Source organism: Castor canadensis, chromosome 1 (assembly GCF_047511655.1).
Source record: "Castor canadensis chromosome 1, mCasCan1.hap1v2, whole genome shotgun sequence".
NCBI lineage: Eukaryota > Metazoa > Chordata > Mammalia > Rodentia > Castoridae > Castor > Castor canadensis.
The window spans coordinates 200,059,434-200,078,589 of record NC_133386.1 but is presented as its reverse complement, the minus strand read 5'-3'; the positions used below and the strand labels follow the sequence as shown (position 1 = coordinate 200,078,589).

General features: G+C 36.3%; 1 protein-coding gene across 2 annotated transcripts in view; it reads right to left on the bottom strand.

The window, feature by feature from the left end:
* The window catches only part of LOC141413899 (solute carrier family 22 member 10-like), a 75,785-nt gene extending 65,632 nt beyond the window's left edge, over nt 1–10,153 (bottom strand). Inside the window, exons 1-3 of one of the 2 annotated variants that reach the window (XM_074047816.1) lie at nt 10,074–10,153; nt 9,569–9,879; nt 8,694–8,797 (exon numbers count right to left, since the gene is read on the bottom strand). In XM_074047816.1, coding sequence (XP_073903917.1) covers nt 8,694–8,797; nt 9,569–9,724 — 260 coding nt within the window. In that variant the 5' untranslated portion in view covers nt 9,725–9,879; nt 10,074–10,153. Of the gene's footprint in view, nt 1–8,693; nt 8,798–9,568 lie in introns of both variants that reach the window. The other variant, XM_074047807.1, reaches the window with a different exon arrangement.
* Between the last annotated feature and the right edge of the window lie 9,003 nt (nt 10,154–19,156).

Genomic DNA, 19,156 nt, shown 5'->3' with positions numbered 1-19,156 from the left:
TTAAATTTTTGATGTATAGGTATTAATAATTAAGTTAGATAAAAGGAGGGGGAATGGGATAGGGAAATAAATGATGCAAGAGAGGGAAAAGTGTATGATGTGAAGGCATTGGAAGTAATATTGCAAGATAACATGCCATATGTATGTACAGAGAAAGAAAAAATGTCAGAAAATTTTTTAAAACACAATAACAACTGAAAAAAGAAAGTAAGAAAAAGCATCAACAAAAATAGCAAAGCAGAAGAAAAATACCCTCAGTCTTTATTTCTTTCTTGTTGAGGATGAAAGTGGATTCCACTCTCCCCCAGAGGAGTTTTGTAAGTCCAAACAGATTAGAGTGAAGAGAGTTGTCTAGATTGGAGATTTATCTTAGTGGCAGAGCACCTACCTAGTACCTGAAAGGTCCTAAGGCTAATTCCCAGCACAGCAAGTAGACAGAAAATGCTATGTGATAGTTAACCTGTTCTACTTACCAAAGGCAAGCAACTCCTAAGCTCCCCACTCACTCCAGGGTCATTCCTTACATATATTTCATCTCAAGGCTTGCTCTCCACTCTACCAATATCACTTAGTTCATAAAAATTTCCACATCACTTAGTTTCATAAAAATTTCTAGTTCACTCTCCACTGGTCTTGCATGATTTCCATGTCATTCAGACTTCTGCTTTCTCCCTATTTACTCCCCACTAAACTTATGCTAGTTCACACCTGAATTGTCATGGTATGATGCCACAGTCAGCAGTTAATCCCATTGGTTTGTGATTTTCACCCTCTACAGAAGTAGTTCTATGTTTGTGAATCTGAGTCCCAACTAGCTTTATGGGTTTACATGGGTTATTGGAGTGGCCATTTGTCTAACCAGTGTGAGGGAGAGTATTTAGGGTATGGAAGTATAAAATTTCAGGGTCTTCTGCTTTCCCTAGCTGAGGCATGTCTCTTTAAGACCACCTCACTAATATGACTACCAATGGTTAAGATGGGAAATGCTGGGGAAGGGTGCTTCTCCAGCATCTGCTTGATGAACAGAATGTAAGTGACCTACCCATCTTTATGTATTCTCGTTTTGGTTTTGTTTTGCAGAGCCCCAGCTATTTGTATACAGCTCATGCAACTGTTATATCTCCTGAGGAGTGTTTCCTTTTCTCTTCTGCCTGTAGCCCTTTAAAGCAACTCACCCTATTCCCTACCACTTTGCTTAGCATTCTATACTAAGGTGTTTTGTTTCTTTTATAAATCTAAAGTTCAGTGCATCTGCATTTCCCCTGCTATGTCTATTACTTATTGCTCTTCCCTGCCTTTCTATGCCACAATCTTTATCCTAGAACCATGTACCATGAGTTTTGTTGCAGATTTGTGGAGATGTGGGAAAGTGCTTGCTCTAATCAGCTGTTTTACCACACCACAATGATTTCTTAATACACCATCAGTATCACCTCACAATGAATCCTACATGTTTTATAGAAATGTCTACATGGAAGACAAAGATGGCAGAATAGATATCCAGCAATTTCCTGTGTCTCCACAAGATTGAAGCAAAACAAGGAGCTGTGTGGCTCCAGGAGGAAGTAAGGTATTATGTAAAGGTACTAAGAACAGTTTTAGATAGTCAGTGACCAGGTGAAATGTAGAACTATTGAAACTTGGGATTGTAAGAGAAAACAGGAGCCCTAAGAGAGAGTGACTGGTGGACACTGGAGAAAGGAGACAATCCCCCTCGGTAGGCCTGTATGAACAACAGAGTAAAAGTAAACGCTGATATCACAGAATGTGATATCTTGCAAAAGTATAGGTTAAGACAGGAGATATGAAATACTTGTAGCAATCTGGCATTGCAGAAAGGGGCTCCTTCACTTCCTAGTTTAGTAACAGGTGCCAACCTAAGAAACCCTCTTAAGAGATGTCCTACCCTCTGACCTTACTCCAATGTGAAAGGAAGCCACTGTTATACAAGTCCCAAAGCCTCTCTCCTCTTTTCTGGCTCATGAGACAGGTCCCCCAATAGCCACTCTGGGCTCAGGAATGCTAATCAAAAGCTAAACACAAGTTTGAGGACAAAAGTCTACATCATGGGAATTTCAGTCTGCATTAGAGAGAAGCAAAAGAGAATTACACTTAGAAGCAACCATCTGACCTCTCAAAAGGAGGAGAAAAACCAGATGCTGTGTGGATTCATGTGGGATCAAGGATGTAGACTGCCATGGTGGGAGCTAGAGGATCACTTGGTGCCTGTGTGCTTGACCCTGGTGCTGACTGCTTTGGACTGGTCACCTTCTCCATGCTCAGAAGCAGAGATAATAGAAAATGAGCAGCTTCTGTTACTGGGGCTTCTCCTATGTCCATAGACAGAGAGCTTTAGGTGGGAGGAGACACACATCCAAGCAGAACATAGTCTGCTAGCAAGAGAGGCTCACACCCACTTCCTACCATCAATGTCACCGCATTCTGGACGCACAAGCATGAATACAGCCCTTCAGTGGATGGACAGTGTCATAACTCAGTCAGAAGGCAAGGCAGAGTAGGCTCAGCCTCATACTTCCAGGTTTGATTTGACATGTTTAAGTGTATCTGAAAAGGAGAAAGTTCTACTTCCCCACCACCTGCCATTATTGGAGGAACTCTAGAATCACAAGCCTCAGAAAGTGGTTTCTCCTTTCCTTCATCAAAGAGGAATTTTGATTTTTTTTCCTCTTTGATTGTTTTGTTTTACTGGGGTTTCCTCCAATATTTCTCCTTTTACATATATATTTCATATTTTTCCTTTCTTTCCTATCCTGCTACTTCTTTTCTCCCCTTTCCCTACCACCTCTTTTTCTTACTTTACTAACTTTACCTTTCTTAAATTTAAACTTATTAGTTTAACCTGCATTATATTTACCCCTCTGTTTTATATTGCTATTGGGGGTATACAGGGTAGTCACAATTTTCTTATAACACATTTGTACATCTGGCTTTTTTAGTATTTCTGTTACTGTGGTTTATTTCCACTTCCTGAGTCATACTCAAAATTGAGCCCTTATGAGAAGGAAAGAAAACCAACATATAAAGTCAGAAGAGTTATCCATACCAGCAGATGCACAAATTGCAACAGAAACTTAAGAAATATGAAAAACAAGACAACATATCTCTTCCAAAAGTTCAGGATTCTTTGACTGAACCAAAGATATCAAAGCAGCTATCCTTCCACACATGGAATTCAAATAACTCATTTTAAAAATGAGAAGTGAACAAAAGTGTCTTTTTTTTTCAAAAATAGAGAATAGGAAGGCAAAATAGGCTCTGTCTGAGAGATCAGTACCAGTAGGAGAGACAGGATTAAAGGAAGGGTGTAGGAGGGTGATTATGGTAGAAATATTATGTACATATGTATGTAAATAGAAAAATGAGATCTATTGAACAATTCCTAGAATAAGGGGAGGGAGGATAAAGGAGAATGTTGGAGTGGACCAATTCAACTATGATGTATTGTAAGAACTTTTATAAATGTTCCAATGTACCCCTAGTATAACAATAATAAAAATGAAATAAAACAAAAATGATAAATGAGTTGGGCACCAGTGACTCATGCCTATAATCATAGTTACTTGAGAAATTGAGACAGGAGGATTGTGGTTTGAGGCCAGCCCAAAAAAAAGTTCACCAGATCCCACTCATCCAATAGCTGGGCACAGTGGTGTGTACCTGTCATCCCAAACTACCCAGGAAGCTGAGATTGAGAGGATTGTGTTTACAGATAAGTATGGACAAAATAAGTTTTAAAACCCCATCTCAAGGGAAAAAATGATGGGACTGGTGGTACATACCTGTCACCCCACCTATGGAAAGAAGCATAAAATAGGAGGATTGCAGTCCAGGTTGGCCTGTACAAAAAAGGAGAAGGGTGGGTTTCTTTGGTCCTCAATAAGTACACTGAGAATGATTCCTCAAAAGGTCAAAAATCATACAATAAAGGATCTTATGGATAGTGAATGGAATGAAACCTCACTTTCCAAGCTCAAAAGAATGACAGTAAGAACTATTGATGAGTTTAAAGAGAACATATAAAAACAAGTCAACAAAACAAGTCAAAGTGAATATGTATAAGCAGCCTGAAAGGCAAGAAACAACTAAATGAACTCAAAGAAGATGTAAGCAAACATCTGAATGAAATCAAGGAAGATTTAAAAGAAGAGATGAATGAAATAAACAAAACAGCACAAGAACTGACAAGGGAATTTAATAAAGACACAGAAGCCCCCCCCAAAAAAAAAAAACAGCAAATGAAAATAAGAAACTCCTGAAATCAAATTAAAAAATACAGTTGAAAGTTCCAGACTAGAACAAGTGGATGACAGAATTTCAAAACAGAAGCCACTATGGGAAGGGGACCAGGAAAGAGCAATGAGGTCTGGTGCAGAAGAACAAATATGGGTTGTAATACACAAGTGCATGGAAGCAACCCTAGGAATCTCTCTGTATAGCCATCCTTATCTCAAACTAGCAAAAATGCTACGTCTTTCTTATTATCTCCTATGTTTTCTCTTCGACAAAATCAGAGAACAAGAGGGCGGAACAGGTTCTGTACAGAAACAGGGTGGGAGAAGGAAGGGAGGTGGCACAAACAGTATATACACATGTATGTAAATGCAAAAACAATATGATAAAAGAAAGAAAAAAAAGAACATAGCTGTTAATATACGACCTGGACCATTTGAACAATTTCAGGCAAATGAAGGGAAAGCACTTCAAGATATCAGTATAGCCAACAACTCTCTGAATAGTACTGTAATAACTCAGGAAATAATAGGAATAATGGACAAATGGGATTGCATCAAATTTTCAAACTTCTGCATATGAAAGGAATCAATTGAAAATAGTTTCTGCTGGGTATTGAGGGGGTGGGGGGAGAGGGAGGGGGCGAAGTGGGTGGTAAGGGAGGGGGTGGGGCAGGAGAGAGAAATGACCCAAGCCTTGTATGCACATATGAATAATAAAATAATAAAAAAAAGTAAATCAGGAAGAGCAAGTTTAGCCCAAGCTTGGTGATGGGAGATTATACAAGAGGATGGAGACCATTAAAACTCAACTTAGAAGATGCCTACCATAAAAAAAAAAAAGAAAATTGAAGAGACAACTTACAGAATGGGAGAAAATCTTTACCAGCTATACATGTGATGGGGGATAAATATCCACAATATATATAGAACTTGAAAAATTAAATACAAAAAGAACAAATAATCAATCAATAAATAGCAAAGTATATTGAGCAGACAATTAGCTAAAGAAGACATGCAAATAGCCAATAAATATGTGAAAATTTTTCAACATCTTTAGCCACCAGGGAAATGTAAATCAAAATTACAATATGATTCTATCTCACTCACTCAGAATGCCTGTTATCAAGAAGAAAAAATGTTGGCAAGGATTTGCAGGGAACTGGACATCATCCTTAGTGAAGTTATTCAGGCTCAGAAGGCCAAACATCACATGTTCCCCCTCATATGCAGAATATAGACCTAAAACAAATGCAGAAATATTGGACATGGGTCACACACTAAGAGGAGAACATGCACAGGAAGAACAGGGAAAGGGAAGGAAACTTAAAACTTGTATGTGGTTTATGTGCTCACTGTAAATAAGCGAATATAGTAATCTAAAACTGGCAAAGGCCATTATGGGAAGGGAACCAGGAAATCATGAAGAGGTCTGCTAGTGATGAACCAATGTAGGTTGCAATACACATGTGCATGGGATCAATGCTAGGAACCTCTTTGTATAACTATCTTTCTCTCAAACTAGCAAAAAGTCTGTCTTTCTTACCATCTCTTATTTTTCTTCTACAAAATCCCACCAGTAGTGTATGAGGGTTCCTTTTTCCCTGCATCCTCACCCACATTTGTTGGTGGTGGTGTTCTTGATGCTAGTTATTCTAACAGGAGTGAGGTGGAATCTTTTGTGGTTTTGATTTCATTTCCTTTATGGCCAGGGATGGTGAGAATTTTTTCATGTGTTTTTTTTTTTTTTTTTTTGGGGCATTTGGACTTCTTCCTTTGAAAAAGTTCTGTTTAGTACAGTTGCCCACTTCTTTATTGGTTCATTGATTTTGGGGGAGTTTAGTTTTTTGAGCTCCCTGTATATTCTGGTTATCAGTCCTTTGTCAGATGTATAGCTAGCAAATATTTTTCCCACTATGTGGGTAGTCTCTTCAATTTAGAGACCATTTTTTTTGTTGTGCAGACATTTTATAATTTCACATTGCCCATTTGTCCATCCTTTCTCTTAGTTGCTGGGCTGCTGGAGTTGTACTAAAGAAGTCCTTGCCTATACCTATTTCTTCCAGAGTATTCCCTGCTCTTTTCTTTACTAACTACATGTGTTTTTAACATATGACTAACATAACATATTGATTGAGTATTTGCCTTCATGGCTATAAACTTTCCTCTGAGTCCCATAGGTTCTAGTAAGATGTGTTTCATTATCATTAACTTCTAGGAACCTTTTGATTTCCTCTTTTATTTCTTCTATGACCTACTGATTGTTCAGCAATATGTTACTTAGCCTCCAATTATTTGTGTATTTTCTGCTTTTTTGTTGTGTTGTTGTTGAGTTCTAGTTTTATTGCATTCTGATCAGATAGAATACATGGGGTTATTTCTATCTTCTTGTATTTGCTGAGGCTTGCTTTGTGCCCTAAGATAGAAACTATTTTGGTGAAAGTTCCATGGGCTGCTGAGAAGAATGTATATTGTGCTGTTGTTGAATGAAATATTCTGTACACATTAGTTAAGTTCATTTGAACTATGATGTCATTTATTTCTAGGATTTCTTTCTTGATTCTTTTGTTTGGATGACCTACCTATTGGTGATAGAGAAGTATTAAATTCTCCCACTACCACCATGTTGGAGTCTATATGTGCTTTTAAGTCCTTTAGTGTATGTTTGATGAAATTGGGTGCAGTTGACCATCCATATTTATTGTAGTACTATTAACAACAGGCAAATTATAGAATCAGCTGAGGTTCCCAACAATTGATGACAGATAAAGAAAATGTGGTGTATATATAAACAATTGAGTTTTATTCAACAACAAAGAATAAATTATTTCATCTGCATGAAAATGGATGGAATGAGAGATCATCACATTAATCAAAATAAGCCAGACTCAGAAAGACAAATACCATATTTTCTATACTATGTAGAATTTATACTTGAAAAGACACAAAAGTCGGAGGGGAATGATTTAGGAAGAAGATGGGAATAAGTAGAAAGGAAGTGAGGGGAAAAGAGAGGATTATAATTAAATTTCATGATGAATATAATTAAATTTCATGTACACATGTGTGTAAATGACATAATGAAAACATTAAAATGTTAAAAATTTTAAAACCTGAAGAAAGAAAACAACCAAATGTTGACAAGGATGTGAGGATAAAAGATCTCTTTATGCACTTTTGGTGGTGGTGTAAATTAATACAATCACTACAGAAGCCAGTTTAGATGCTCCTAAAAATCTAAAAATAGATCTACCTTATGATCGAGCAATACCAATCATGGTTATATACCCAAAGAAATCAAATCAGCAATGAGATAGAGACACCTACATCCCCTTAATTATTATGGCAATATTCACAATATCTGAATAATGTGATTAGCTTCAGATCCCAATAGTAGGTGAAAGGACAAAGACAATAGGATAGCTTGCTCAAAGTACACTATAAGACTATATGGAATTTTCACATGAAACCCCCTTGTACTATTAATGATTCTTAAATTAAAGAATAAAAATAAACACAATTTAATATTGTTCAGTCAATTCAGGGATAAGGAAAAAAACAGCATCATGTCATTTGCTAAAAAAAATTGATAGGTTGTTCTTTAAAAATGTCAGATTCACAGAAAAGTATCACATGTTTTCTAATCATATGGGAGTCAAGACATTTAAAAAGTCATGAAAGTAGAAGGGGCTATAGGGAAGTGGAATTGTGCCAAGGGGAGAGGTAAGAAGATGAGAGAGCACAATGAAGGTAAATATGATCAAAGTAGATCATATGCATGAATGAAAATGTTGAGATGAAACCTATGGCTTTGGATAATGAATACATACTAATTTTTTTTATAAAAAGAAATAAATGAGGGCTGGAGGTGTGGCTCAAGCAGTAGAGAACCTGCCTCACTAGTGCAAAGCCCTGAGTTCAAACCTCAGTACAGCCAAGGAAAAAGAAAGAAACATCTATACATTATAGTGTGGCAATGGTATGCCCATCAGTACAGGAACCCACAGACATTTAGATCACAGGTTCCTGTGATTAAGCACAGTATCCAGGCCAAGACTTACAGTTTTTAGTATCTTTGTTTTCACACAGATATTATCCCGTATCTTGAAGCACCTTTCAATCCCCACCTGTAGTTAACTTTTATCCTTTTAAACTACATATCATGGTACATCCTCTCTAAATCCTGTTTCCATATCACCCTATCTGAGATAGCCATCATTTCCAATTCCTATTCATGGACATGGTTCATAGTGTTTTGTGGCAACAAAAGGGCACTCAGGACACTGACTGTAATCCATTCCTATATTTAGATTTCTGGGATCAACCATATCCAACAATGAAAATTGCATGCTATAATTCATTGACATTCATACAGGAAAGAATTAATCATAAGCTGGTGAAAACAGCACAGAGTAAGGAGAGCCCTGATCTGGAGCCACTCACCTGTCTGAGAGAGGACTACACACTAGTGTTCCCACCAGCATTCCGGTCATATACAGGAATTGCACCACTGACTTCATTGACTGATAGTCACATACCAGGTCCCACTGGAAGACAAGGAAGCCAATGCAATGGGGGTTTGCAGCTGCTTGTGACCTCACATTCCCTTGTTGCAACAGTGCTCAGAGGATACAGTGTCCAGTCTCTCGACTATACTGACAGGTCTAGAATATTCACATCTCAGCTCAAGTAGGGCTTCTTCTAGAAATCCTCACTGTAAAACTTGTAGGTTATGTTAGGACTTTTTGTCATTGTGTTTATTTAGCATTTTATGTGTTAGGAATTCTCAATCTTTGGCACATATTTTAAAACATTGAGTCAAATTTTGTATGGTGCTGGAGAGTGAACTTGCACCCAGTAGGCAAGTATACTACAACTGAACAGTATCACTAGCACCAAGAAGAATGTATTTAATACTGACAAATTTCAAAATGGATGTAAAATTCACCTTGCTTTGCTTCTCTGACAAGTAGCCAAGGCTTGGTGATTTCAAAAAATTAGCCTAGATATTTCCATTTGCAAAGCAGGCAATGCATTATTGACCAAGAGGAATATTTTTTACATACTGTAGCTGTCAAATCATTAGTCTTTACCAAATTTTTTAAGCTCTCTGACAATAAGACTCATATCTAGATGGTTGAGTTCATTGCCTCAAGTTCAGTGCAAATTCTCAACAATTGATTTATCAGCAATTTCTATCAGCTGGCGGCATGACAGACAGCTGACTACAGTATCTACACTGTAAATAAAGAGTTTAAGCATGTCTGTATTCTAAACATCCATATCATATGCCCAAAAGAAGTAACAGGGCCACCTACCTCAGTCACGATGGTAGAGGGGAAGTAGCTTTGGTCATACACCCAGCCATCCAGGCAGGGCTCTATGTCTGGCTCATTGCTGTTGGAGAAGGTCTCATTCAAATGAAGGAGTTGCCACTGGGGATGGATAAAGCGACGACATTTCTCTGGCTTCATGGTTGAGTCCAGTGGGATGGAGATTCTCAGGAGGTCATCTTGACTAAGGATCCCAGTGTCATTACCAGGGACAGTGCCATTGTCAAGGAGCTGGACCCAGCAACGATGAGCAGGAATGGCTGCAGTAAAGTTGTCCAGCAGATTGTGAATGGATGCTGTGAGTACATAGAAAAGAATTAAAACCGTCTGAAGGATATCATATCTCCCCAGGCTTCCAACTTGTTCCAAAAGCTCCTCAAATGCCATTTGAATGTGGACAATCAATTCCCAAGTGAAGGCAGATCCCTCTATAGAGATGAGTTCAAAGGGAGAAAATGTTTCCCTTCATTCAGTTTAGATTGATCCTCACATCAATTTCTCATTAATGGCTCCACCAGGCTGCTGCAACTGAACCATCTAAGAATTTTCTTCAGTTCTCCAAGATCATGAGATAGACTTTGTAAGTAAAGCAAGAAGGATAATTATTTATCAGAAATATTTTGATGAGGTGACAAAAGAATCTGATTAATGTTTTACCTCTAATCTGTCACTTGTGAATTTGGAACTTAGGTTTGGACTTTAATGCATACCTGGTCACAAATAAACTAAAACAAACTTGCTCAACATTCTAATAATTTATACAGACATAGAATTCAAGAATCACAAACCTAAACTGTTTGTGATTTTTTTCTGTAGAAAATCAGGAAGGAAGATTTTTCTTTTTAATAGTGAAATTAGAAAATTTTTGTTTTCTCTCATAGGAGGAATCAAAATCTTAAGAAAAAGTCATGAATGAAAAAGGGGCTATTGAGTCATGAATGTAAAATCAAGAAGGGAGAAACAGTGATTGGGGGTTAGTATAATCAAATAAAATTATATGCATGTATGAAATTATTATAATTAAAACCATTAAAAATAAATAATAATAAGGGTTTTAAAAGAGAGGAATTTAACAAATTTAATCTCTAGTATAATCCATCACTATTGATTAAACCAAAGTGGAATATGGTCACATTACAATCTTTTAGTAATATATTATTCTTCAATTAGGTCATACCAGAAACTCAGAGTAACTCTAAATTCTATGAGAAGTGAGTTCTGGAGGAAGCAAGAGTATGCTTATATAAGGGTTTATTTCCTCAGTCTAACTAATTGACTTATATAATTCCTTTATGATATTTTTGCTAGTTTTTAAAATCCTGTTAAATTGATCATTTCGGCCTAGGAGGTGGGGGTTTTTGGTGCTTTGGATCCAAACCAGGACCTAGTGCTAGAAAAGTACACTATTACCACTGAGCTACATCTTCAGACTCCCAACAGTTTTCCAGGCAGGGGCTAAGTCACATTGCAGAAATACATATAATTATTATGTATCAATTAAAAATAAGAGTAGAAGGAGTATGGTTGTGGCATAATAATTATATGTATTTCTGCAATGTGACATTTCACTATAGGTATACATGGGTAATGACCAAATAAGGGTAATTAGCATATCTGTCACCTTAAACATTAATCATTTCTTTGTGGTGGGAATATTGAATTTAATCTCTTTTAGCTATCTTGCAAATGTATATGCAGTATTGTTGACTATTAGTGAGATCTGTACACAACACTCCAGAGCTAATTTCCCCAAATGTAACCTAGTTCCTATAGCCATTCTCCATATACTCCTTACCCTTACCCCAAACAAACTCTGGTAACCATTATTTTTCCTCCCACTTCTGTGAGATCAAGATTTTAAATTCAATATATGAATGTGATCCATTCAGTACTTTCTTCCTGAGTGTGGGTAGTCTCTTCCAGGATTATCCATGTTGTCACCAATTAGATGATTTCTTATTTTATGGTGGAATATTATTTCACTGTGTATAAACACATTTTCTTTATACCTTCATCTGTAGATTTCATTTCTTGGCTATTGTGAATATTTCTGCAATCCAGATGTTTCTTCAACACAGATATTACTTCCTTTAGATATATATCCAGTAGTTAGATTGATGGATCATATGATATTACTAGTTTTAATTTCTTGAGGAACTTTCGTACTGCTTTCCATAGGCTGCACTAATTTACAGCCAACAGTGTGTGAGAGTTCTGTTTTCTCCACATTCTCACTTACTAACTTTTGTCTTTTTATAAGTCATTCTAGTGGAGTGATGCGATATCACATTTCAGTTTTCATTTTCCTGATGAGTAGTGATATGTAGGGTTTGTTCGTTTGTTTATGGTCCATTTGTATGTTTTTTACTGAATAATACTTATTTAGGACTTTTGTTAAATATTTGATTTTGTTGTTGTTATTCAGTATTTGGGTTACCTATATAATTATTTAATAACCACTTACCAAATGTGCAGTTTGCAATATACTCTCTCATTCTCTATATTATCTCTTTACTTTACTCATTGTTTTCTCAGCTATACATTAGTTTGATTTAATGCCATTTGTTTGATTGTGCTTTTGTTGGGAACCAAAAGCCACAGTCTGACCAGGTCGCTATGGCTTAGCAACATTCCAACAAGGTCGGAATCTGCAGGTGCACCATGCCTCTATCACGGTGGGAAAGAATGCTAAATGGTTTCCCTTGACTGAAAAGAAGTTTATATTTAGTCAAGGACACTGGCAGTAAGAATGCAGAGTTGAAAACACAGAAAGGTTGTAACTAGGTCAGAGTGCTTTTGATGTTTAAGTCTCTTCCTCTTTTGTATAAAACTGGTTGAGAAAAATAAAATTTTGCCAGTTGGTCATCAGCCTGCTGGCCCTCTTCATATGTGTCTTGTCTTGTCTTGTTCATTCCTGCCCTGAGCCCTTTTGGGTTAAGGACCTCTGTGATCCTGGCATGCTTTATCACCTTTCTTGAAAATTTATCTAAAAAATCCTTACCAAGATTAAGAACATGGTGGTTTTCTTTTTTTTATTATTGTGTTGGGATACATTGTGACATTTACAAAAGTTCTTACAATATATCATAGTTGAATTTACCCCCTCCATCATCCTTAAGTATATAGAGATTTTCCACTATGTTTTATTCTAGTAGTGTAATAGTTTTGGATTTTATATTTAAATTTTTATTTATTTATAATTCATTATATATGGTGAGCAATAGGATTCTAATTTCATTCTTCTAAATATGGTCATCTACTTTAGCTATCTACTTTTCCCAATAACATTTATTGAGATTTGCTTTCCCAATATGTCTTCTTGGAAACTTTGTCCAGAATAAGTTGGCTCTAAGTGTATGGATTAATTTCTGGGCTCTCTATTATATTCCATTGGTTCATATGTCTAATTACATGATGTTTTGGTTACATTTTGCAGTACATTTTAAAGTTCAGTAGAGTGAGGTCTCTAGCTTTACTCTTTGTTGTCAAGATTAGTAACGGATACTACTGATGAATGGATTAAGAAAATGTGATATTTATATGCAATGGAATTTTATTCAGCCATATAGAAGAATCAGCTTTGGCATTTGCAGATAAATGGATGGAACTGGAGAACATCATCTAAAGTGAAATTAGTCAGGTTTAGAAAGCCAAAGGACACACACTTTCTCTCATATGTGGAATATAGACCTAATACAAATACAAGCAATATTGTGGAAAACAGGTCACAGTAAGAGGAAGACTCATACAAAAGAGGGAGGGTAAAAGAAGGAAGTTAAGAAGGTGAATATGTTGATGTGTACTTCCTATGTAAGAATGAATATAGAATTTTTAAACCTGTTGAGATCACATAAGAAGAAGACTAAGGTAGAAAGGAGAAAAATAGAGAAGAACCAATTTGGGTTATAATACATATACACATGGAAATATGATAAGGAAACTCCCTGGATAGCTATCTTAAACAAAAAATATGTCATTTTTTCACAAGATCAGAGATCAGGAGGGGATGGTTGGTACCAGTGGGAGGAGGGATGAAGTGGGGAAAAGATGTAGGAGAGTGAATATGTTGCAAATACTGTGTACACATATATGTAAATGGAAAAAATGAGACCTGTTGAAACTATCCCATGAATGGAGGAAGGGAAGATAGGGAGAATGATGGAAATGTATCAAGTTATGATACATTTAATATATTGTAAGAACTTTTGTAAATGCCACAATGTACCCCAGCATAACAATAAAAAACTATCATATACTAATGTAAGCACTTTTTTAAATAAAGAATATATCTTGGATATGGAAGATAAAGTTAACCTGAAAATTGACAAATAAATACTATTAGTTAAAAAAAGATTACCAAGGAGTCCTTTACAGTTGCTTCCGAGTTTGAAGGGTCTTTGTTTACGTGAACCGTATCACTGGTATTTTGATAAAGATTGAATTGGACCTGCAGATTTCTTTGGATAGTATGAAGAATTTAACAATATTAATTTTCTGATCCATGAACACAACTCTTTCTACTTATTTTTTTCAATTTCTTTTTTTAATGTCTTGTAGTTTTCATTGGACAAATCTCTCATCTCCTTTTTAGTGTATTCATAGGAATTTGGGTAGCTATTGTAAAGAGTATTGTTTTAGTGATATCTTTACTTACAATAAATAGTTCACTGTGAGGGTATAGAATTCAGAAACCCTACTGGTTTGCATATTAATTTCCTCTCCTGAAACTTGACTGAAATCCTTTATTTTTAACAATTTTTCATATAGTTTCTATGGCTTTCTGTGTATAAGATTGTGCTATCTGTACACAAGTTCAATTTACTTTCTTTATTGCCAAATTGAATTTTTTTTCTTTTTTAATGGGTTTGACTACAACTTCTATCAACATGCTGAATAGAAATGGTGAAAGTGAACATCCTTGTCTCATTCCCAATCTTAAGAGGAAAATTCTCTACTTTTCCCCATTCAGTATGATGCTAGCTGTGGGTAAGACATACACAGCCTATATTGTGGTTATATACATTCCTTCACTACCTAATTTCTTAAGAGCTTTGACATGAAAGGTTGTTGGATTATGTCAATATTTTTAATGCATCTATTGAAATGATCATTTGTTTTTGTTTTTACTTAATTAATGCAATTTATTGATTCTATGGATGTCATCCCTATATCTTGGTCATGATGAATAGTCTTTGTAATGTTCTGTTGAATTCAGTTTCCTTGTGTTTTTCTTCTTGAGGATGTTTGTGCCTCAGGAATACTGGCTTAAAGGTTTTTTTTGGGGGGGGTTCATGTCTTTTTTTTATAGTATTACAGTAATGCTCGCCTCATAGGATGAGTTTAAAGAATTCTCTCCCCATAAATTTTTTAAAATAACTTCAGATGCACTTCTTTAAATACTTGGTAGAATTCAGCAGTGAGGAGATAAGTTCCAGACTTTTTTTATAGAAGACATCTTACTACTAAGTTAAGCTCCTTGTTCATCATTGGTGTGTTCAGAATACCTAAATGCTTTATTTTGTGTTTTTCAAAAATCAACATTGTTTCATTCATGGTTTGTATTATTTTTATCTTTGTTTCTACCCTGATTTTTCAATGCTTCTAAACTTATTTCTGCTCTAATCTTTGAAAGATTGAAAATTATTACCTTTATTCACCCAGTTTTGCTTTAGTTTATTCATGTTTTTCTAATTCCTTCTAGTAGAACATCAGGTTATTTACTTAAAATCATTCTTGATTTTTAATGTAGGGATTTATTTCTATTAATGACCCTCTCAGATATATTTTTGTTTTGCTACATTCTACAGATTTGTTGTATTTCCATTTTCATTTATTTCTATAAGTTTTATAAATTTCTTCATTAACACACCATTTGTTCTGAAGAATTTGTTTAGTATCCATGTGTTTATGCAGTGTCTAAAGTTCCTCCTGTTACTGATTCCTAGCCTTATAACACTGCATTCAGGGAGGATACTTGAAATGTTTGATCATCTTACATTTATTAAATATTGTTCTTTTGTATAAAAGATACTGTATCCTACAGAATGTTGCCATAAGAGAATGTTGAGCAGAATTTGTGCTCTACAGATGTTGGGTAAAGTGATCAGCACATATCTTTTAGGTCCAGTTTGTGTACGGTAGAGTTTAAATCCAATGTCTCATTGGTGATTTTCTGTCTGGGTGGTCTGTCCATCATAAACCATGGGGCTTTCATGTCCCCTACTATTGCTATATTGCAGTCTATTTCTCTTTGGGTTTGTTAATATTCACATAATACATACATGGGTTTCAATGAATAATATGTGTATACTTACTTGTTATGTTGCTAACTTGACTGTTTTATCATTGTTTAATGACTTTTGACCCTCTTTAATGTTTTTTCATTGAAAACGTTTTTGTATCATGTAAGTGTAATTGCTCCTATCTTTTGGTTTCTATTTACATAAAATATATTTTCATCCATTCATATTCATTCTACATTCATAGGTACAATATCACTGGTATTGTTTTGATATATACTTGACCATACTGTGTCTTTTAATTGGGACGTTCAATCCATTTACTTTCAAAGGAATTGGTGGTAGCTAAGGATTTGCTGCTGATTTTTGTTAACATTTGTATAGTTTCAAATATACTTTCTTCCTTCAGTCTTAGAATATTATTTTTGAGAGTTGATTTTCCTTTGTACTTTGTTTTTATTACTTGTTTTTATCTTTCATAAATCTATTTTACTATGCTGTGTTATCATGATGCTTAGAGAAACATCTTATAAAAGTTTCATTAAGCAGATCACAACTTAATTGGTTAAAAAAAAACTTTGACTCCTTTGGCTTCACTTTGAAATTTGATACTATAGTTGATATTATTTTATATCATATATCAGTTAGCAAATTATTTTGAATTGTTTCATCCTTTAGCTTTTATACTAAAGGCCTGAGTGATTCATAATTCACCACTACATTGTTAAGAGGATTCAATATCTCACTGTATGCTTAGGTTTACCAGTGAGTTTTACCTTAAGATATTTTCATGTTACTCAGTAGCATTCTTTTCTTTTAGGCTGAAGTCTTTACCTCTCTTTTATTTCTAAAGGACACTTTTACAGGACAGAATTTTCATTATTAGAAGTTTTTTCCCCTTCAGCTCTTTCAATAATCCACCAGATACATTATATCTTCTCCTGGCCTAAATATTTCTGCTGAACAGTCTGCTGCTAGACACAATGTGAGTCTCATAGGACATTTAGTTATTTTCTCTTGCTTATTCCAGGATCCTCACTTCATATTTGACTTTTAAGCAAAATTATATTGTTCTTCTTATAAGCTAATTGTTCCAGGCATTTTGTCACAATGACACAAAGATGACTAATACCATGAGGCTATTGTTCACTGTGCTTGTGTAGTTCAGTGTCTTTGTAGAGGTGGAAATATACAGGGTTTTTCAGTGAACATGAGTTTTCATTCTCTGGAACAACTTCACAGTGATGTTGCTGGGCCATATCCTAGGTACATGTTTTGGCTATTATTTCATGAAGAGCAGCTGTTGGGAAAGGCAGTTATTGCATGTTGAGTTTAATAAGAAGCTGTCACACAGAATTCAAAGTGGTTGTTATATTTTAAATTCCTACCAACATTGTAGGAGTGTTTTTCTGTATTCTTCACAGGATTTAATAGCTCACTTTTTTCTGTTTTAGTTTTGCCCATCTAGTAAGTGTAAGTAACTTCTCTACCGTGTGGTGCTGGTGATTCCAAGATGGGTGAATGGAGGATTCCAGAACTCACTCTCCTCCAAGAGGAGAACCAGAACAAACAGATAGCTGAAGCTGTGGTGAGTGGCCCTGGAAGTATTGGAAGTCATCAGAGAGAGAATGGAATATTATAAGACTGGGAGACCCAGGAATTATCATAGGCAGCAGAACAAAGCACCTAAGGAACTGGCACCCTTGATCCCCAGCTAAGGGAAGGCTCCTCTTTGCAAGGTAATATGAGAACATGAGAGTTCCAGAAAACCCCATCACTGTTAATGTTCAAAACCCTATCTAGCTACTAGAAAATTCTAGCTACTGAAAAATTGCAACGTGGAGTATGCTCAATAGCCTTGATTTGGTGATGGAGCATACATCATCTCTCCAAGTCCCATATGTGTGTTTAGGTACTGCACAGTGAGGTACCATACTGAGATTTTACTCTATATCTCCATCTCTTGGAGAAAAAAGGCATTATACTACACCAGCACAGTGGATCACAGCCTCACAGTATTAGTCAGCTTTGTGTCAATGGGACACTATGCCTGAAATAACAGGCTTATAAGAAAGGAAAGTTAAATTGTGTCTCCCAGTTTTGAGGGATCCACTCTATGGTCAGTTAGCCTGTTACTTCTGGTCTTGTGGCAAGGATGTACATCATAATGGGAGCATGTGGCAAAGGAAGTTTTTCATCTCTTGGCTAGGAAGCAAAACAAAGAGGAGAAAGGCCAAGTTCACAATATTCCATGCAGGGGAATATCCACAATGACCTAACCTCTTCCAACTAGGCCTCACCTCTCAAAGGTCTTACTACTTCCCAAGAGCACTGCGGGTTGGAAACTGGGCGTTGAACATATGGCCTTAGCTGGACATTTCAGATTCAAACTATACCAGTCACAACCCCACTAAAACCAGAAGAATATCTGTGACCCCTGCAACTAAACTTAATGGATTCCCTTCATTTCCAGAAATAGGTGTTTCAGCACAAAGTGGGACAAATACTACCCTAAAGAACCAAGAGACCAGGGTACTTGTCCTTTGTTATCTAGGGCATTTCCAGATGCATCTGAGGACTCACAGAAATGCCAGAAATGAAAGAAGACATACGTATGATTCCCTAGTGTCACCTCATCAACAGGAAGCTGTGTGTATCATCTCCCCACCAGACTCTAGCAAAACTAAAGCTATTAGCAGGTGTCACAGAGAGTACCCTGCAGTTCCTACAGCTGTATCTACCTGTACCAAATGTGGATTTATTCCAAAACCAGGAGTGGGGAGATTGCCATGGTTCTCTGCCTCTACTTCAGTGGAACACATCTGGACATGCACCAATATTAGAACTCAGAAAGTGCTTTACAAAAGGGGTGCAGTGGTCATCCTGCCATACCTTCTCTATACTTTGTTGAGCTGCATACTCTTGCTAGGAATGGGAGCAGCTAACACAGAATCCCTCCAGTTGCACTGTCACCATTTCCCATACCTCCAACAGAAGGATGAGTTAAACTCCAGGTCTTGGAGTGGGTGCAACATTCTCAGCACCACCTTCTCTATATCAACTCTGAGTGTTCTGAATTAGAAGGGTTTGGAGTGAGTCCATAGATCCTGCAGTTGTCTCACTCCATGCAGCTTCTGAGAGAAGGCCATCACCAATCTTAAGGAATGTACCACAGAGGGGGAAAGAGGTTCACAGCACCACCTCACACACACAACACAAGTGGGCAAGTACAATTGATAAGTTCAAGAATGGATGCCAAACTTTGACATGGAGTTGTCACCACTTCCAGGCATTTTTAGAAATACTCGTTCATCAGGCTAGCAGCGGAGGAGGC